Source organism: Carcharhinus amblyrhynchos, chromosome 14 (genome assembly GCF_965287045.1).
Source record: "Carcharhinus amblyrhynchos chromosome 14, sCarAmb.v2.hapA, whole genome shotgun sequence".
Lineage (NCBI taxonomy): Eukaryota > Metazoa > Chordata > Chondrichthyes > Carcharhiniformes > Carcharhinidae > Carcharhinus > Carcharhinus amblyrhynchos.
The window spans coordinates 63,579,375-63,601,937 of NC_137337.1; the positions used below are offsets into that span (position 1 = coordinate 63,579,375).

Sequence of the window (22,563 nt, forward strand, 5' to 3'; positions counted from 1 at the left end):
CTGCACACTTCGCTCTGCCACTCATCTTGTGTCATCTGTGAATTTTGACACCCTACACTTGGTCCTCAACTCCAAGTCATCTATGTAAATCGTAAACGATTGCGGTCCCAGCACTGATCCCTGAGGCACACCACTAATCACTGATGGCAAACCAGAAAAACAAGCATTTACCCCCACTCTTTGCTTTCGGTTAGTTAACCAATCTTCTATCCATGCTAATACATTATCCGTAATACTGTGCACTTTTACCTTATGCAGCAGCCTTTAGTGCGGCGCCTTGTCAAATTCCTTCTGGAAATCCAGATACACCACATCCACAGGTTCCCCATTGTCCATGGTGTACATAACGCTCTCAAAGAATTCCACCATATTAGTCAAACATGACCTGCCCAACCCATGCTGCGTCTTCCCCATGGGACAATTTATATCCAGATGTTTCTCTCGTTCTTCCTTGATGATAGATTCAAGCATTTTCTCTACTACAGAAGTTAAGCTAACTGGCCTATAGTTACCTGCCTTTTGTCTACCTCCTTTTTAAAACAGTGGCGTCACATTTGTTGTTTTCCAATCTGCGGGAACCACTCCAGAGTCCAGCGAATTTTGGTAAATTAACATTGCTGAAGTGTTCCCCGAAATCAGCCTCGCAGCAGCAGACACAAAGGAATTCATCAGGTGAATGAGGTTCCAGGATTTCTTCCACAAACCCCAAGAGGCCAACAGTGAACACAATGAGACAGCCAATGAACTGGAACAGCTGACGGAGAGATCCATGGTGCAGCAACCAAAGAGGAAAGAGTCAAATTGGACTCCTCCGGAAGGCTGCTGCCTTCGACTCGACACGTATGCCCAAGACATCAGGAGTGCGTCAATGCCAGATTCATTAGCCGCACTCACAAGACAGCTCCGAATGTCACTCAAGCACAATGCAACGCCATCCGCACTCTCAAGACCAACTGCAACATTTGTCAGACAAAGGAGGAGCCACTGTCATACTGAACAGAATGGATTACTGCAAAGAAGTGTCCAGACAACTGAACAACGAGGAAAACTACAGACAGTTACCCGCAGATCCAACCTGTCAACTCAACAGACTGATCAAGACCTTTGATCTGGACCTCCAGAGCACCCTCCATGTTCTCATCCCAGGTACTGCCCACGTAGGAGATCTCTATTGCCTCCCAAAGATACACAAGGCCAACACACCCGGCCGTCCCAGTGTATCAGGCAGTGGTACCCTGTATGAGAATCTCTCCGGCATTCCGAAACCCATTGTACAAAGAACCCCCAGTTTCTGCCGTGACACTACAGGATTTCCTACAGGAACTCAGCACCCCGGAGCAGTTGAGCCAGGAACACTCCTCGTCACAATGGATGTCTTGGCACTCTACACTAGTATCCCCCACGATGATGGCATTGCTGCAACTATCTCAGTACTCAACGCCAACAACTGCCAATCCCCAGACGAAATTCTACAACTCGCTTCATCTTGGACCACAATGTCTTCACCTTCAACAACCAGTTCTTCATCCAGACACACAGAACAGCCATGGGAACCAAATTCGCACCTCAATATGCCAACATCTTCATGCACAGGTTCGAACAAGACCTCCACCGCACAGGACCTTCAACCGATGCTATACACTAGATACACCGATGACATTTTCTTCCTTTGGATCATGCTGAGCAATCACTGAAACAACTGTACGATGATATCAGCAAGTTCCATCCCACCATCAGACTCACCATGGACTACTTTCCAGAAGCGGTTGCATCCTTGGACACATGCATCTCCATCAAGGACGGTCACTTCAGCCCCTCACTGTACCGTAAGCTCACGGATAACCTCATGATGCTCCACTTCTCCAGCTTCCACCCTAAACACGTTAAGCCATTCCCTATGGACAAGCTCTTCGTTTACACAGGATCTGCTCAGATGAGGAGGATTGCAACAGACGCCTGCAGATGCTGAAACTTGCCCTCCTAAGAACAGGATCTGGCGCTCGACTCACCGATTGACAGTTCCGATGCGCCACAGTGAAAAACTGCACCGACCTCCTCAGAAGACAAACACGGAACATGGCGAACAGAGTACCCTTCGTCGTCCAATACTTCCCTGGAATGGAGAAGCCACGACATCTTCTCTGGAGCCTTCAACATGTCATCAGTGAAGACAAACATTTTGCCAAGACCATTCACACACCCCCACTACTTGCCTTCAAACAACTGCGTAACCATAAACAGACCATTGTCTGCAACAAACTACCTAGCTTTCAGGAGAACAGTGACCACGATACCACACAACCCTAGCACAGTAACTTCTGCAAGACATGCCGGATCATCGACACGGATGTCACTATCTCACATGCAACTACCATCCACCAGGTACACGGCACATACTGTTGCGACTCGGCCAACGTTGTCTACCTGATATGCTGCAGGAAAGGATGTCCCGAGGCATGGGTACATTGGGGAGATAACGCAGATGCTACGACAATGGATGAATGGACTCCACTTGACAATCACCAGACAGGAGTGTTCTCTTCCTGTCAAGGAACATTTCAGCAATCAAGGGCATTCAGCCTCTGATCTTCAGATAAGTGTTCTCCAAAGCAGCCTTCACAACACATGACAACACAGAATCGCTGAGCAGAAACTGATAGCCAAGATCTGCACACATGAGGTTGAACTCAATTGGGATCTCGGGTTCATGTCACAATATCTGTAACCCCCACAACTTGCATGGATATGCAAAATCTCACTAACTGTCCAGGCTGGAGACAATTCACCTTTTTAACCTGTGCTTAACCCTTTCTCCACTCACATTGTCTGCATTTGTAAAGACTTGGTTACTTGTTTAGACTCGTATTCCAACCATTATCTTGTAAATTGAGCTTGTGTCTGTATATGTCCTGATGTGAACCCAATCCTCCATGCACCTGATGAAGGGGTAGCACTCTGAAAGCTCGTGCTACCAAAAAAAAACCTGTTGGACTTTAACCTGGTGTTATGAGACTCCTTAGTGTTTAGATGTGCTCACCCAATAAAGAGGAGGGAGTTGAAGCCTGTGCGCTGCAGCAATCTGACTTGGCCTTATTAATGCAATGGGAGCTATTCAATGTCCAAGGAAACAGACTTTCTGAGGCTTTTTGTTTTTCCATTTGAAGTATAAATGGCTTTGTACCTGCAGAGATGTGTGTATTTTAAGCACGGCAAGTCAAGCAGCTAATCCTTCCTCTGTTATCTATGTGGGAACTGGATGTCGCCGTGACCTCTACCTCCCCCTCCCCCCAAAACAACACTAAAAGGGCTGGAATTGCATCTCCCTGACAGATGGGCTGCATTTGGCACTCAACCACTCAAAGCAAGAGAGGGAGGGCAAAAGAACAAAACAAGAAAGGTTTGTCAACGCCTCCAGTGCAGCAAAGCGATCTAAGCCACATTTATGCTGCGCTAAGATTACAACTAGGAATCACAGTCCATTATTAAGACACTGGTGCGTGGGCCTCTGACCATGGCTTAGTTGACAAAGCAAATGCGTTACCCTAAAGTAAGCTGGTCAGCCTGCACTCCTGAGTCACCGAGTGCTCACTCTTGATCACTGTTGGGTGGGGTGGGTTTTTGAATCAGGCTACTGAGTGTATACAGGATTGGCTTCTTTGATGCCACTCCTCATTTATTAGTCAGCTCACACACACTGTTTTTGTTCTGGGTTGGTTGTATTCCTCTCCAAATACCACGCTGATATTCAGTGTTGAGGTTTACACATGAACAGTGACCATTTGAGTAATATCTAGGTTTGTGTCCCTCAGAAATAGAAGATTAAAACATTAATCTAAGTGAGGTATTTGAGATGATTAAAGGAATGGACAGAATGGATAGAAAAAAACTGGTTGATTTGATTTGATTTACTATTGTCACATGTATTGGGATACAGTGACAAGTATTGTTTCTTGCTCTCTTTACAGACAAAGCATATCATTCATAGAATACATAGGGGAGAAGGAAAGGAGAGGGTGCAGAATGTTACAGTCATTGCTAGGGTGTAGAAAAAATTAACTTAATATAAGGTAGGTCCATTCAAAAATCTGATGGCAGCAGGGAAGAAACTGTTCTTAAGTTGCTTGCCATGTGATCTTAGACTTTTGCATCTTTTTCCTGACAGAAGGAGGTGGAAAAGAATATGTCCGGGGTGGGTAGGGCCCTTGATTATGCTGGCTGCAGGAAATTTCCAAGGCAGCGGGAAGTGTAGACAGAGTCAGTGGATGGGAGACTGGTTTGAGTGATGGACTGGGCTATATCACAACCCTTTACAGCTCCTTGCGGTATTGGTTGGAGCAGGAGCCATACCAAGCTGTGATACAACCAGAAAGGATACTTCCTATGGTGCAGCTGTAAAAATTGGTGAGAGTTTTAGCAGACATGCCAAACTTCCTTAGCCTCCTGAGAAAGTAAAAATGCAGATGGGCTTTCCTAACTATAGCGTTGGCATGGAGAAACCAAGTTTTTGGTGATCTGGACACCTAGAAATGTGAAGCCCTCCACCATTTTCACTTCATCACCATTGATATAGACAGACTGTCTCCTTCGTTTTACTGGTTTGGAGAGACTATTGTTGTCACACTGTTTCACCAGATTCTCTATCTCTTCCCTGTACTCCACCTCATCTTTGTTTGAGATCTGATCCACTATGATGATGTCATCAGCAAACTTTAAAATCAAGTTGGAGTGGAATTGGAGCTGGGGAGTCCAGCACAAGGTAGAGACCATTCAGGAGTGATGTCAGGAAGTACTGGCTTGGTAACTGAAGTACGTGTTTAGTACTTGAATGGTTTCAGATTCCAGCATCTGCAGTATTTTGCTTATATCCAGTACTGGTTTTGCACATTGGATGATGAAAATTTGGAGATTGGGGTTAAACTTCAAAACCGATAATATCCTTCTCTAACAAGAATCTAAGGGTTAAATGCACTACCTGAATTGTCTCCTTACAGAGGACAGACTGAATAAACACTGGACCAAGATGAGAAACAGACTTCAAACTAATAAGCGGTTTATTTGAAAAAGATATGTGAGCAATAGTATACAATTGTACAGGTCACTATGTATTCCTCTGCTCTGGTTAATGGCAAAACAGCACCTTATCTCTCTAAGCATCTCTCTAAAGGTTGAAGACCTCCAAGATAATCTTCTCTAGCCTAACTTTTTGACTTTAAAGATGCAGATGCTCTTTTCTTGTATTCTGTAAAATTAACAGACACACATTGACTCAAAGAGAGAGAGAGAGACTGCTCCTAGCTCCCGGTATCACAAAGATGTGGACATGGTCGAAAGAGCTGCCGAGCATAGTTACTAACCTGAGATGAGATTCTACTCATTGGATCTGGGAGAAATACGCCCTCCAACATCCTCCCAGCTAAGCTCTCATTTCCACTGGCTGAATGGAATAGAATCACACTGAAGACATTCTAATATTCCTGGCATCACCTTCTCCAAACAGAATGAGATGTTTTGACATTGTACATGAATACTATCCGACTTGTATAACTATAATTGGCCTAAGTTTAACTAATATTTCAGCTCACTTTATAACCAGATCAGTTATGTGCTGCTGGCTTATGGCTAAGAAAATAATGTTGTGGGCAACCTTAAATCTAGCATGACAGAAATATTATAAATTTTAAAAAATTTTGAACAGACAATAACATCTGTTGTGCCAGAAACATGAACCTGGAATTAAAGCTGTAACTTATTCTGTAATACGCAGTGCGCAGTTTCAGAAATTTACTGAAACCAGAAACATGTATGAAATGAGGAATAAAAATTACTCAGTCTGGATTGCTAAGTGCTCTTCTGAGGTTGGGTTAAAGTGCAAAGTGACAGGAACTTTACTGTAAGCCCAGACTATAACTGGCTTTGGGGATGTCATAATAGTAATTGATAATGGTTGTGGACTCCAGATAATATGGTATACGCTGTACCTGACCTGGGAGTCAACGGTCAGATAGCATATGCGAGAGAAGTTGAAACATGGCAGCGATGCCTTGCAGTTGTGTGCACATTTTATGAAAATATGTTATGAATAAAATTAGTTTGCAGCAATAATGTCAGTCAATCCTGCAATGTCAAAACAAGATGGGGAGGCAGTTATATTTAATCTCTAACCTAATACTATATTTGCACTGGAATGTGTATAATGGGGCAATGTAGAGAGAGCTTCATTCTAACCTGTGCTATACGTTGGCAGCCATGCCTTCAGCCCTATTTTCTGAAGTATTCTGCAGAGAGCGCTTTATCAGTTTGTGTCAAAGGCATGGAAGATCCACAGTGTGGATAACTCTCACTCGCTATGTGGAGTTTGTATGTTTTCCCCATGTCTGTGTGGGTTTCCTCCAGGTGCTCTGGTTTCTTCCCACAATCCAAAGATATGCAGGTGAGGTTGATTGGCCATGCTAAATTGCCCTTTAGCGTCAGGGGGATTAGCAGGGTAAATGTGTGGCGTTATGGAAATAGGGGTCTGGATGGGATAGTTGTTGGTGTATGGATCGAATGGCAGCCCCCTGTGCTGTTGGGATTTGGTGATTCTGTGATTCCAGTGCACGAGGCAGCAATTGCAAACATGCTTTCTGCAGATTTGTGTTTCTGAAATCTCTTCACCTCCAACTCAGCTTTTTTTCAATACTATTTTGTTGCAGATGATCATTGCAAAGTCACCACTTGCACCATTTGCTGTGTTTATCTTCACCATTCAGGATGCAGGTCTTGCTCTGCAAGGTAGGAACCTTTTGACTTAAAACTTTTACAGCATTTGAGATTTGAAATAGGAATCCTTGCTTTCATAAACAATTTTAAAGTATCTGAGCAGCATCACCGAAAGTTAAAGGTTAATATATTCCTTAACTGTATAGGGACAGTCAAATCAGGAGTAAATGGAGTAATACAACTTTATTCTACAAAGAACAAAGTACGGCACAGCTCTTCGGCCCTCCAAGCCCGTGCCAATTATGATGTTATAAATAAATTACAAAAAAAACTTACTGGGTCCATAGCCCTCTGCTCCCTCCCTGTTTGTGTGCCCATCCGGATGCCTCTTAAATGTTACTAATGTGCCTGTTTCCATCACCTCCTCTGGCAGTGTGTTCCAGGCACCCACTACTCTCTGCATGAAAAACTGTGTCCCCCCCGACCCTCGACCACGACCACATCTCCCTTAAACTCTTCACAATGTGCATTTGTGCTCATGTAATGTTCCTGGTCCTGGGCCCACTTTGGAAGGTTTTAGTGTCTTATTCCCTGACCCGTTTGGTCTGCTATAATCAACTCAATAGCAGGAACTGTTGATGGGACTTTTTCAGCTGAATTCAAAGTATTTACAGCACAGAAACAGGCCATTCAACCCAATGTTTATGCTTCAGGTAGGCCTTGGCTCATCCTAATTCATCTTCACCCTATCAACATATCTTTCTACCTCTTCTTCGCTCATGCTTACTTGACTTTTCCTTAAACACATCTTTCCTATCCACTTCAATAACTTGATGTGGTAACACATTCCAACTACTGTCTATGTAAATAAAATGCCCCTGAATTCTCTACTGGAATTGTTTATGATCCATAGGTCCAGTTGCACTTGCAACTAGAAACACTTTCTCTGTGGGTCCAGCCCATCATGTTCGTGGATACCTCTGGCACACCATCCCTCAGCTTTACTAACTCCAGAAAAAAAAGTTTCAGCCTATTCTGTCTTTTCTGGTGGATATAACCTTTGGAATCATCTTTGTAAATAATTTTTGCACCTTCTACAGTGTTTCTGTGGGCTGGATTTTGTGTGCCCCCACCAGGCATTGTCCAGCAGCAGCACAGTGAGAGAATGTAATATAGGATAGATGCCTACTCCACCACCCAGCTTCCCACCTCCAAGCTCACTCCCATATAGAAGGCGGACGATGGGTGGGGGGATAGACAGGCACCAAAATCTGTAGCCTGCCTGCTATATTTTAATAAATAATCAAGGGTCAGTTGAGCTTTTTAACAAGCTAATCGAATCCTGATTATACACTGCCCACATCATTATACAGTTGAGGTGGGAAGCCCATGTTTTAAAATTTTTTTCAAAGGGTTTGCACATCGGGGGCATTCCTACTGCTACTACTACTTCCTACCACACCTGCTTTGTAGAAGCCCCTCCCCAACGCCCCCAAGCTACCCAAATCCTCTCAGCTCAATATCCCAGACTTAACGTACTCTGTCGTCTGCCTTCTTAGGCCTGCTTGCAGTCCTGGCAGTTCCCACTAATGCGCTGCATCAGAATGATGTGTCCCATTGGCAGAGCTGATTTTGAGTGATCTGCACCTCTACGTAGGCAAGTTGGCTCTGGAAGAGGACATTGCTGTTGGACCAGCTCCCTTAACACTGGGATTGGAGAATTGTACGAAGGCACTGCTAGTTGTACTTCTCCAGTGTTTTCAGGGGCCCTGATTTTGGACGTCCAAATTTCTGAAGCACGTAGGAGAGTAGTGATCACTGCTGACCGGTGAGCCATGACCTTAGTCCCAACTTGGGAGCTCTTGGTCCTCAAATACTCTTTCCCTCAGTTGGCCGAAGGCTGGTACATTAGAAACAATGATGGATTTTGTTAACTATAACCTCCATTAAAAGGTGTCTCCCAAGGTGCAGAAAATGGTCTGTATTTTCCAAGATCTTGCTATTGATTTTAATTGATAGGGATTTATTATGAGGTGGGAACCAGTTGGAAGAGGATCTTGGATTTCCAAGTATTTAGTGAAAGATCCATTTTCTCTTATGCTTGGGGAAGTTTTAACTTATTTTTTATCTTTTAATTCATTTACATTATGTGGGCATTGCTGTCCTGCATTTATTGTTAGCCAGCCTATCAATATCCAGTGCTGTAAGAAGTCTTGGTCTGATTAGCCCATTTAATTTCTCTAACTTGTTTTAAATTTTGCGCACTCGAAATGGTTTTTACCAGTCGTTTGAAGGCTGCCAATTTTACAGACACCTTGGAGACCCTTCACGGACCTCAGAGGGTCTATGGACCCCAGTTTAGGAACCCGTGCAATAAATGATAACATTCCACTCGTCTTCCCAATTTCTTGCTGTACCTCCATACTATAGTTTTGTGACTCATGTACCAGGGCATACAGATCCCTCTGTACTACCAAGTTCTTAATCTTTCTCCATTTAAGTACTATACTGCTTTTCCATTCTCCCTGTCAAAATAGACAAGTTAACATTTCCCACATGATTCTATTATCTGCCAATATTTTTGCCCATCCACCCAACCTGTCTATGTCCCCTTGCAGTTTCTCTAACTCCTCCTTACAACTTACTTTTCTATGTATCCTGGTGTCATTGGTAAATTAAGCTCCCATACACTTGATTCTTTTATCTAAATCATTGATGTAGGTTGTAGATCTCCCCTGCAGCAGATAACAGGGAGATTAATCCCTAAATTACTCAGAACTTGGCCGCGACAGGAGACTCCCAGGAAGACAGCTGAAATGCTTTAGGGATATCCTTAAAACATCCCTGCCATCCCCATGACTAAGCCTGGCATGTGACAAACCAAAATGGAGAAGGTTCATTCAGGAAATCACTGACCGCATGAAACAACATTGCTGGGAACGTATAGAGGTGAGATTGAGGCATCGGAGCACACCAACCTCCAAACAACCCATATGCTCAATCTTTCAAGCACAACCAGCCCCGCAGAATCATCAAATCTTTCATTGGATTTAACGGCCTTTCCAGAAGCCATCAAAGTGAAGCAAGTCATCCTCGATTCCCAAGCCTTCACTGAAGTCTTTTAAGAAGAGACATAAGTGAAGGCTTTTAAGAAATCCAAATATATTGCATCCGCTTCATTATTCTTATTTACCCTTTCTGTTACGTCTTCAAATAATTAAGTAGATCCCTCACTATGAAGCTGACCGTAGTGATATTTTTACAGCGCTTGTACAGATTTAGAAATTGTTCAGAAACATGTTTACACTTTTTCTATCAAAACTGCGCAGGGTAGATTGTCCCCTGATTCTCAGTGTGGGCTAGTCCTTCTCAGACAATTTGCTGCACAGGTATAATGTGCTTCAATAGAACATTCAGGAATATTCTCCGGATACTGGTGAATGGAGACTTGTAGCCAGTTGTCATTTATGACAATAGCTGGTGTTACAGACTGCATCATTGATGTTCATCACTCCACCATCAGTGGCCATGCCTTAAGCTGCCCATGTCCTAAGTCTCGAATCCCTTCCTTAAACATCTCCACCTCTCTCTCGCTTTCTCTCCTTTGAAGATGGTCATTCAAATCTCCCCTTTTGACCAAGCATTTGGTCACCTGTCCTAATAGCCCTTATTTGGTTCCGTGTCAAATATTGTTTTAAATTCACTCTTGTAAAGGTTCACTTTGGGATGCTTCACCACATTCAAGGTGCTATATTAATGCAAGTTGTTGTTATTAAAGGTTTCCAGAATTGAGATTCAAGAAGGTCATGAAGGTGAGGCTTTGTTGGGATGGCCTTCCCCGAAACCCGCTGCCAGATAGTTTGTGTATTTAATTTCAGTCAAGGATAAAATCGAGCTTACTTGTGGACGGACACTCAGGTGAGGTGCGTCTGAGTGCTGATATGGACAGTGAGAGATCCTGCCTTAGGAAGAGGAGGAACAAAAGGTAGAGCAAAGTAAGGACTTGTGTTTCTTTAATGCTTATATGGCCTCTGGTTATTCCAAAATACTTCACGAGACAGCATAATGGCGCAGTGGTTAGCACTGCTGCCTCACAGCACCAGGGATCCAGGTTCGATTCCCAGTTTGGGTCACTGTCTTTGCGGAGGCTGCAAATTGTCCCCATATCTGCGTGAGTGTCCTCCGGGTGCTCCAGTTTCCCCTCTCAGCCTGAAGACGTGCTGGTTAGGTGAATTGGCCATGCTAAATTCTCCCTTAATGTACCCGAACAGGCGCGCAGTTTGATGACTAGGGAAGTTTCACTGTAACTTCATTGCAGTGTTAATGTAAGCCTATTTGTGACACTAATAAATAAGCATAAAAGCATTGAAACAGTCTGAAATGTACTCACTGTTGGAATGCTGGAAATATAGCAGGCAATTTGCTCACAAGTAGATTCTGCAAACAGCAATGTGGTAATGACCCGATAATGTGATTTGGTGATGTTGATTGAGGATAAATGTTGGAGTATACCAGGAAGAATTCCCTGCTCTTCAAAATAGTGTCAGAGTATTTTTACCTCCCTATGAGAGGGCGGATGGAACTTCAAGTTAATGTATACCCTGAAAGATGTCAGGAGTAAGAGAAATAGTTGGAAGGAACGCTTAGTGCCCAAGCAGAAATGTGACATGGCAAATCTGACATCAGGATGGCAAACTCACTGCAGGGAATGACAGCAAAAGCTGACAGTGTCAGTGGGAAAGATGCCTTGCTGTCACTCTGCAACAGTGTTGAGACTTGGCAGAGAAATGAGGAATTTTCACGGCACATCAGAACTTAATGAAGGAGGCAGGTCAGGAAAGAATGGCTCTTCCCCACGGTAAACAGGGTTGTTTTGTCTGCTTTCCTGTTCAGTTAGAAGGAATTGGCAATGAGGTTTCTCAGCATGCTGCAGAACCCCAATCGCGGCGGTCTCTGCACACAAAATCTCTGACTGCAATGCAGAGATCAGCCTAGCGTCCCACAGCAAACTACAAGCACAATTCACTGAGCTTCATCGAGTTTGAAGGCATTGGACTTAGAAGAAACATAAGGTTATTTTGAAGAAGAACGGGAGAGTTCTTCCTGATGTCCTGGCCAACATTTATCTCTCAAATAATAACACTACAAATCATTTTACTGTTTGTGAGAACATGCCATTCATGAATTGGCTGCTGCCTTTCTACGTTGCACGAAGTCTCACAACACAAGGTTAAAGTCCAACATGTTTATTTGATAGTAAACCCACTAGCTTTCAGGGTTTGCCCCCTTTGTCAGGTGAGTGGAGAATTCTGACCAGAAAGCTACTGGTTTACTATCAAATAAACTTGTTGGACTTTAACCTGGTGTTGTGAGACTTCTTGCTATGTTTACCCCAGTCCAACGCTGGCATCTTCTACATTCCACATCATTTCTACATTGCAACAGTGACCACATATCAAATGAAACTCTGAGTATAAAGTCTTTTGGTTGTGAAAGGTGTTACGTAAAAGAAAGGTTTTTTTCCCTTAACGCACGTTTTCAGTGTCTGTCATTATTGCAGCATTTCTGTGGTTCTTCTCAGTTTGTGCAGCTGGGAGTGGTTCTGATTGCTCCTCTGGCGCAGGATGATAGCAGCAATCACAGTGAGACTGGTGCAAATCCCTGAAGATATTGGGCCATCATGTTAGCGAGGGTCGTTAGTTATACATAACTATTGCGGTAGCTTCAGGCAGATGAACAGATGAATACAGACCTGTAAAGGTAACTGTTTGACTTGTTTGCTCCACATTTAGCTTTGTGAAAATACTATTTTGTTGTCACCTCAAAATTGAGACATAATGAATGGTGTTAATTTACTGTATTTGTGCAGTAGATATGAACTAAACTCCTGAAAGTCAAATCTTATCCATTACATCTAGATAGACTGCATTTGCTGCCAACACCATGCATTTATGGGCAGTATGGTGGCACAGTGACTAGCACTGTTGCCTTATAGTGCCAGGGACATATGTTCAATTCCGTCCTTGAGAGAATGTGTGGAGTTTGTATGTTCTCCCTATGTCTGGATAGGTTTCCTCCAGGTGCTCTGGTTTCCTCCCACAGTCCAAAGATGTGCAGATTAAATGGATTGGCCATGCTAAATTGCCCTTTAATGTTCCAGGATGTGTGGGCTGGGGGCTTAGCTGGGTAAATACATGGGGTTATGGGGATAGGGCCTGGATAGGATGCTCTATCGAAGAGTTGGTGGAAACTGGTTGGGTTGAAGGGCCTTCTTTTGCTCTGTATGAATTCTATGAGATGTGTAATTGTACATGTGGCTGCCATCTTTGTAGGAGGTAATGGGCAGCAGTGTGCATATATGACAGTCATTTTGTAGGGGGCAATATACAACATGAATCCAGCATATTTACTTTCAAGAGCTATTCACTTAGATCAAAATAAACTGTTGTCAGGACTTTCAAAATCATATTTAGTTCTGTAATATAATTTATTCTTAAACTGGAGAGATTTGAGAACATGATAGAAGATAAAAGACATTTAAAGGCAGGATTCTGCCCCTTCATTAAACTACTAGAATTAGTGAGCTCAGTACAGCAACATCACAGTTTTTTCCTGTCTTGATGAATCTTTCAGATCAGTGAGATTTTAGCAGCATATGATCACACTGCTTATAAATTGCGAGAGTGCCGAGATCATGACAGTGAGTCGAAGGATCAGCGACTCTAGATGGTCTCTGTCATTTCTCAAAAAGTACTGTCGTACTTCCTCCAAATGTCAATGAAATGCTTGTGAAATAAATATTCCGAGCAACCCGCCGAATGAGTAATGTGTGGGATCCATGGAATCCACAAACTAAAAGTAAATAACAATAAGCGAGTAGAAAGCAAAATAAATTGGCTGTGTGTTAAGTAGACTGGTGTATGCGTGGATTAGTATGCACGCATCGGTGGGCACTGACCAGCCCCATTACTATGACAGGTGGTCAGAATAACCTTGTCACAATATGAAATGTGTTGCTGCCAAACAACCTCTCTAACATTGGGAATTAACTATTCCAAGTACGGAGTCTCATTCTTTCAGGCATTCTTGTTGCTGGAAATTTTAGAAATGGAAAATTAAAATAAATCCATGTTTCTTTTCTATTTCTTTTTCTTTCTGTCTTTATACCTTTTTTCTTTCCCTCTCTTTATTTTTTCTTTCTGTACCTGACTTGATATTGAATTTGCCCTTGTGCTGTTATTTTCAGACTGTTTGCTCAGTCTGATTGCTTAAGGAAGTACTCTGTTGCTCACTGTGTTCACTTTAAGTGCCCTGTTTCCGTCACTGCTGTTATCACCTGCACCTTCAGAAACTTGCCACATAAAATAATTTCAATCGCTGAACGTGCAAAGGGAACTCTAACCAATGGCAGACTCTGCCCAGTGCCCTGCCACAGAAAACTCTGGCCCAGTAAATCTGACACACAGTTCCATAGATGGTAACAGGCTTCCAACAGCTCCTGATAAATAGCCAGCCTTCCCTAGGGATGTATTTCTAGAGGTTTCATCACTGGCACTCACATCCAGTCAAACAGCTCTTCTTCCCATTTTTGATATTTTTCTGATTAATAAATAAAATCTTCAAAGAACACACACGTTTTAAAATATCCCTGTGATCTTTCTCCAGGCTTTCTCCCAGTAATGTCCAGAAGTTATTTATTCCTTGATTCCTGGAGATTCCTAGGCAATCCAGGAATTTAGTAACCCTAGTCTTCATGTGCAAGCTGATACAGGTGAGTGTGGTTAGGGTCCTCTATCTTGATGTGCATGCTGGATCCCCTAATTCTGCCTTCACTTTCAAATCCACCCATTTTCTGATGGGAGTCAGTAGATGGGAAGCAATGTTAGATTTGGGGCCTTCGCCACACTTGCCTGTGTGTGCGCAGATGTGTAATGCTCCGGCATAAAGCTTCATAAAGGCACTGCAGTTAACACAGAGCCCAGGCTCCTGGTTAAGCAAGCAGTAATTCTGATTGAGCATATGGCTTGCCTTTATGTTGTTTGCTTTTAAAAGAGATTTGTCGCGATAAAGTGGAAACAGTCTATAGGGAATGATTTAATGCAGTTCCCTCTTTGATTGCTCTTTCCGTTTAAGCTGAAACATTTCCCTTTCATTTTAAATGTAGGACTAAACAATTTTAAATGACCATCTCTCTGTTCTTCGCCGTGATGGATGCTTTGAGGAAACTGGAGATGACCGGTCCTCATTTAGCCCCCAGTTACAGGGCTATAGCGCTTTCAATTCAAAAGATGTAGCAGGTTAACCTTCAAACTTCTGAGGCTTTTGGTTAAGAGTTCTGTAGTGTTTGCATCCAGAGCATTAACCTGAGTGACCTGCTGTGCATTTGCAGTAATTTTCTGTTTTTACCTAAGATTTCTAACATTTTTCTATTTACCTCTTGTTACTCAGGATATTCAGAGTTCCCATGATCTGTCCAGGGATTTTGTTCCAAGTAAAAAGAAATGAGGAGCTGGGATGGCAGGTCTGTCATTGGGGAGAGGCTATGTTGGTTAGGATTATATTCACTGGAGTTTAGAAGAGTGAGAGGGGATCTCATAGAAACTTATAAAATTCTAATGTTAGACAGGGTAGATTCAGAAAGAATGCTCCCAGTGGTGGGGGAGTCCAGAACTTGGGGTCACAGTTTGAGGATAAGGGGTAAATCGTTTAGGACTGAGGTGAGGAGAAATTTCTTCACCCAGAGGGTGGTGAATATGTGGAAATTACTACCACAGAATGTAGTTGAGGCCAAACCATTGTCTGATTTCAAGAAGAAATTAGATATAGCTGTAGAGGCTAAAGGGATCAAGGGATATGGAGGGAAGGAGGAAATGAGGATATTGAATTTGATGATCAGCCGTGATCATAATGAGTGGCAGAGCAGGCTCGTAGGGCCGAAAGGCCTATTCCTGCTTCTAATTTCTATGTTTCTATTTTACGAGATCCCAAAGTATTCTGTATTCCAATCACGGTTGTAACATAGGAAACATGGCAGACAATTAGTGCAAAGCAAGCAATATGGTGATAACCAGGTAATCTACTTTAATGATGTTGGTTGTGGAATACTTACTGGCCTCTCCTGCCTCTTTTTTGCAGAAAAATAAAGAAGCCTTGATCTTTCTATCCTTGCAAACTACCACCCTATCTAGAATTTCCCCTTTCTGTGCGGAGCCCTTGAATGTGTTGTCACCTCCCAAATCCAGGGCCACCTTTCCCAGCACCCCATGTTTTAATCCTTTCAATCAGATTACTGCCACTGTGCTGAAACTGCTCATATCAAAGTTTTTAAAAATTCTTTGATGAGGTGTGGGTGTCATAAGCAAAGCTGACATTTATTGCCCATCCCTAACTGCCCTTGAGCCGAGTGGTTTACAAGGCTATTTCAAAGAATTCACCTTGCTGTGGATCCAGAGTCACATGTAGGCCAGGTGAGAATGAGAGATTTCCTTCCCTAAAGGGCATTAGTGAGCCAGTTGGGTTTTTATAACAATTGATGATGGTCACCATTTACCAAGACCAGCTCTTCATCCAGATTCTTTTATTAATTAAATTTAATTTCCATCTGCTGCCATGGTAAGATTTGAACCCATGCCCCAGGGCATTGCCCTGATCTCTGGCTTACTGGTACAGTGATATTACCATTACATTAGCTGCAAATTCACAAATGCTATCCAATTGTGACTATTCCTCCTTGTCCTTCTTGACCTGTCTGCACCCTTTGACATGATTAATCACCCCACCCTTTTTCAAAGCATCTCTTCCTCTGTCCAGCTGAGTCATACTCCAGCTCTGATGAAGGGTCATCCAGACTTGAAATGTTGGCTCCATTCTCTGTCCACAGATGCTGTCAGACCTGCCATTTTCCAGCATTTTCTGTTCTTGTTTGAGATTCCACTTGACTGGTTATGTTTAATTTATCCAGTCTTGGCTTGAGAATCTCTTTGGTAACTTCTCTTGCTGTTCCTGTGTTCTATTGTTCCCCAAGGATCTATCTTTGGCCTCCTTAAATTTCTCATCCACATGCTGTCCCTTGGTGACATCATCCAAAAGTACAAAATTGGGTTCCCTCGGTACTCTGTTATCCAGCTCTACATCATGGCCATTTTTCCCAACCCTTCCACTTTTTCTAATTTGTTACATTGCTTGTCCAATATTCCATATGGTAAAAAGTCTCACAACACCAGGTTAAAATCCAGCAGGTTTATTTGGAATCGTGAGCTCTCGGAGCACTGCTCCTTCATCAGGTGAATGGAGAGTTGGGTTCACAAACACGACATATGTTGACAGTGACATATTTGCAGGTTGGAATGCCAGTCTTTACAGGTATAGACAGTGCAAGTGGAGAGAGGGATAATCACAGGTTTAAGAACATAAGAAATAGGAGCAGGAGTAGGCCATCTAGCCCTTCGAGCCTGCCCCGCCATTCAATAAGATCATGGCTGATCTGTCGTGGCTCAGTTCCACATTCCCGCCCTCTCCCCATAACCCTTAATCCCCTCGCTTATCAAAAACCCACCAACCCACGTCTTAAAAATATTTAGCGAGGCAGCCTCCACCACTTCAACAGGCAGAGAATTCCAGAGATTCACCACCCTTTAAGTGAAGAAGTTCCTCCTCAACTCCGTTCCAAACCGCCCCCCCTTTATCTTGAGGCTGTGCCCCCTAGTCCTACTGTCCTTTCTGAGCGGGAAGAGCCTCTCCACCTCTATCCTATCCATCCCATTCATCATCTTATACGTCTCAATGAGATCTCCCCTCATTCTTCTAAACTCTAACGAGTACAAGCCTAGTTCATTCAGCCTCCCCTCATAGCTCAACCCCCTCAACTCCGGTATCAGCCTAGTAAACCTCCTCTGCACTCCCTCCAAGGCCAAAATATCCTTGCGTAAGTGCGGCGACCAAAACTGCACACGGTACTCCAGCTGCAGCCTCACCAATGCCCTATACAGCTGCAGCAAGACCTCCCTACTTTTATATTCAATCCCCCTCGCTATGAAGGCCAGCATCCTATTCGCCTTCCTGACCACCTGCTGCACTTGCAGGCTGGGTTTTTGCCACTCATGCACAAGGACCCCCGAGGTCCCTCTGCACCGTCGCCTGCTGCAGTTTTTCGCCATGTAAGTAATAGTCCTTCCTACCATTATTCCTACCAAAGTGGACCACCTCACACTTGCCAACATTAAATTCCATTTGCCAGTTCCTAGCCCATTCACCCAGCCTATCTAGATCCTTCTGCAGACTCTCCAAGTGTGACTTGTCTCAAGCCAGGACAGTTTGTAGGATTTTGCAAGCCCAGGCCAAATGGTAGTGGCTTCCAAACTTCAACGAACACTTGATCCATTTGGAGCACGTCATTCCCAAGAATCACATGTAGCAATGGTCCCTTGTTTGACTGGAAACATGCTCCTGTAGAAAATTTTCCTGAAGACATTATAGAATCATAGAATCTCTACAGTGCAGAAGGAGGCCATTTAGCCCACTGAGCCTGCACCGATGACATTCCCATCCAGGCCCTATCCCTATAACCCCATGTATTTAACCTACTAATCTCCCTCACACTAAGGGGCAAATTAGCATGGCCAGTCCACCTAACCCACACATCCTTGGAGTGTGGGAGGAAATGGAGCACGTGGAAGAAACCCATGCAGACACAGGGAGAACATGCAAACTCCACATAAACAGTTACCCAAGTCTGGAGTTGAACCTGGGTTCCTGGCACTGTAGGCAGCAGCGCTAACCACTGTGTAGGATCTCTTTCAGCTGCCAGTCCTGTCCTTGGACAGGTCTGGCAGCTGAATATTCCAGGGTATAAGTGTTTTAGGCAAGACAGAAGAGGGGCTAACAGAGATGGGGGAGTAGCAGTACTGGTTAGGGAGCATATTACAGCAGTACAGAAGGTGGACAGTTTAGAAGGGTCATGTAACGAGTCACTGTGGGTGGAGCTCAGAAACAGGAAGGGCACAGTCACTATGCTGGGTGTATACTACAGGCCTCCCAACAGCCCACACGAAGTTGAGGAACGGATATGTAAGGAGATTCTGGACAGGTGCAGAAAAAACAGGGTTGCTGTAGTGGGAGACTTTAATTTCCCTTGTATAGACTGGAACTCGCTTAGGGCTGGGGGTCTAGACGGGGAGGAATTTATAAAATGCGTATGGGAAGGTTCTTTGCAACCATATGTTGATAGTCCAACTAGAGAGGGGGCTATACTGGACCTAGTACTGGGGAATGAGCCCGGTCAGGTCATCAAAGTTTCAGTAGGGGAACATGTGGCAAATAGTGACCACAATTCTGTAAATTTTAGGATAGTCATGGAAAAAGATGAGTGTTGTCCTCTGGGTAAGGTGCTGAATTGGAGAAAGCTAGCTACAGCCAGATTAGGCAGGATTTGGTGGCTGTCGATTGGGAGAGGCTGTTCGAGAGTAAATCCACATCTGGTGTGTGGGAGTCTTTAAAGGAGCAGTTGATAGGGCTGCAGGACAGGCATGTACCTATAAAAAGGAAGGATAGGAAAGGTAGGATTCGAGAGCCGTGGATAACCAGTGAAATTGTGGGTCTAATCAAAAAGAAAAAAGGTATATGTAAGGTCCAGGCAGCTAAAAACAGATGGAGCACTGCAGGAATACTGAGAAAGTAGAAAAGAACTCAAACAGGGAGTTAGAAGGGCAAAAAGGGGTCACAAAATGTCCTTGGCAGACAGGATTAAGGAGAATCCTAAGGCATTTTATACATACATTAGGAACAAGAGGGTTGTCAGGGAATGAATCGGACCTCTCAGGGACAAAGGAGGGGAATTATGCTTAGAACCCAAGAAAGTAAGTGAGATCCTAAACGAATACTTTGCATCAGTATTCACAAAGGAGAGGGACATGTTGACTGGTAGTGTCTCAGAGAGATGTGTTGACCCGTTAGAAAAAATCTTCATTACCAGGGAGGAAGTGTTAGGTTTTTTAGGAAACATTGGGGAAACAAATCCTCAGGGCCTGATGGCATCTGTTCTAGACTGCTCAGGGAAACAAGAGATGAAATTGCTGGGCCTCTATCAGAAATCTTTGTCTCTTCACTGGACACAGGTGAGGTCCCAGAGGATTGAAGGATAGCAAATGTAATCCCATTATTTAAGAAGGATAGCAAAGATAACCCGGGTAATTATAGGCCGGTGAGCTTGACATCCGTGGTAGGTAACTGGTTGGAGAAGATTCTTAGAGATAGCATATATGCCCATTTAGAACTGAATAATCTCATTAGCGATAGACAGCATGATTTTGTACATGCCTCACAAATTTGGTTGCGTTTTAGGAGGTGACAAAAACGATTGACAAGGGAAGGGCCGTGGATGTCGTCTACATGGATTTTAGTGAAGCATTTGACAAGGTCCCTCGTGGCAGGCTGGCACAAAAGATTAAATCTCACGGGAAGAAATGGTGAGCTAGCTAGATGGGTGGAGAACTGGCTTGGCCATAGAAGACAGAGGGTAGCAGTGGAGAGGTCTTTTTCCAGTTGGAGGTCTGTGACTAGTGGTGTTATGCAGGGCTCTGTACTGGGACCTCTGCTGTTTGTGATATATATAAATGATTTGGAAGAAGATGTAGCTGGTGTGATCAGTAAGTTTGCAGATGACATGAAGATTGCTGGAGTTGCGGATAGTGATGAACATTGTCAGGATATAGATAGGCTGGAAAATTGGGCCGAGAAATGGCAGATGGAATTTAATCCAGATAAAGGCGAAGTGATGCATTTCGGTAGATCTAATGTAGGGAGGAGCTATACAATAAATGGCGGAACCATCAGGAGTATAGACACACAGAGGGACCTGGGTGTGCAAGTCCACAGATCTTTAAAGGTGGCAGCATAGTTGGAGAGGGTGGTGAAGAAGACATATGGCATGCTTGCCTTTATTGAACGGGGCATAGAGTATAAAAGTTGGCATATGATGTTGCAGCTATATTGAGCGTTGGTTAGGCCACATTTGGAATACGGCGTCCAGTTCTGGTCGCCACACTACCAGAAGGACGTGGAGGCTTTGGAGAGAGTACAGAAAAGGTTTACCAGGATGTTGCCTGGTATGGAGGGTTTTAGCTATGAGGAGAGATTGGGTAAACTGGGGTTGTTCTCCCTGGAAAGATGGAGGATGAGGGATGACCTAATAGAGGTGTATAAAATTATGAAGGGCATAGATAGGGTGAACAGTGAGAAGCTTTTTCCCAGGTCGGAGGTGATGAACACAAGGGGTCACAAGTTCAAGGTGAGGGGGGCAAGGTTCAACACAGATGTCAGGGGGACATATTTTACACAGAGGGTGGTGGGGGCCTGGATTGCACTGCCAAGCAAGGTGGTTGAGGCGGACACGCTGGGATCATTTAAGACTTATCTAGATAGCCACACGAACAGACTGGGAATAGAGGGATACAAACAAATGGTCTAGTTGGGCGCATGAACGGCGCAGGTTTGGAGGGCCGAAGGGTCTGTTCCTGTGCTGTATTGTTCTTTGTTCTTTCCTCTCTCTGCCCTTTACACCATTACTATCCCAGTCTGTATTCAGATATTAAAGTCTCCCATTATAACTACTCTGTAATTCTTGCATCTCTAATTTCCTTGCAAGTTTGTTCCTCAGTATCTTATTCACTGGTTGGTGGCCTATGGACTGCGACATATAATTGCTCCTCTTTTCTTCCTTAGCTCGAGCCAAATCTGTTCGTAATTCCTCTGGGGCATCCTCCAGGGAGTGGCACGGTGCTTAGCACTGTTGTTTCACAGCACTAGGGACCAGGGTTCGGTTCCTGGCTTGGGTCACTGTCTGTTTGGAGTTTGCACGTTCTCCCTGTGCCTGTGGAGGTTTCCTCCAGATGCTGAGGTTTCCTCCCACAGTTCGAAAGACATGCTGGTAGGTGCATTGGCCATGCTAAATCCTTTCTGTGTACCCAAACAGATGCTGGAGTGCGGCAACAAGGGGATTTTCACAGTAACTTCATTGCAATGTTAATGGAAGCCTACTTGTGACACTAATAAATTAACTTTAAAACAAAAGCTTTAAACTCTCTCCATTACTGCAGTGCTGTCTTTGATCAATACTGCCACCCCTACCCCTTCCCTTTCTTTCCTGACATCTTGCATCCAGGCCTGCTCTTCCATAAACCAAGTCTGTGTTATAACCACAACATGTTTCCACGTGACAACCTATGCCTTTAATTTACCAATCTTATTTATCACACTATGTGCAGAAGCTTTATTTCTTCATGAGATTTTTCATGGGATGTATGTTGCCGGTAGGGCCAGCATTTGTTGCCTGTCCCTAATTGCTCTTGAACTGAATGGCTTGCTAGGCCATTTAAAAAGCTGTTAAGACTCAGGCACATTGCTGTGGATCTGGAGTCACATGTGGGCCAGACCAGATAAGGATGACAGATTTCCTTCCTCAAAGGACATTAGTGAATCAGATGGATTTTTACAACAATCAGCATTAGTTGTCATGGTCACTGTTACTGAGCCTAGCTTTTTTATATTATAGATTTATTTGTTTTCTCCTGGACTCTGAACTTAATATTTCCTCTTAGTCCACTCCAATCTAATATGGAACTACTCCCTTCCCCAACACTGCCCAGTATTCAAACTTTATGCAGCTTATTCCCCTTCTCTACTTCTAGGCTGGTGCCATTCCCCTGTAAATTGTGTTTACGCCATCCTGAAATATCCCAATGAATCCGTTTTTTATATGAATTCATCTCAGCTGGACTGTCTGAGGTGGAGCAATTTATGGAAAAGGTCCATTGTACTGATATAAAACAAGGAAATGCCTTCACCCGAGTTGGCTTCAGAGAAATGTCA

General features: G+C 43.7%; 1 protein-coding gene across 3 annotated transcripts in view; it reads left to right on the forward strand.

The window, feature by feature from the left end:
• Positions 1–22,563, forward strand: part of rad51b (RAD51 paralog B) — a 465,368-nt gene that overhangs the window by 347,417 nt on the left and 95,388 nt on the right. For all 3 annotated transcript variants that reach the window (XM_080203004.1, XM_080203005.1, XM_080203006.1), the window contains exon 10: positions 6,693–6,771. In XM_080203004.1, coding sequence (XP_080059130.1) covers positions 6,693–6,771 — 79 coding nt within the window. The remainder of the gene's footprint in view (positions 1–6,692; positions 6,772–22,563) is intronic.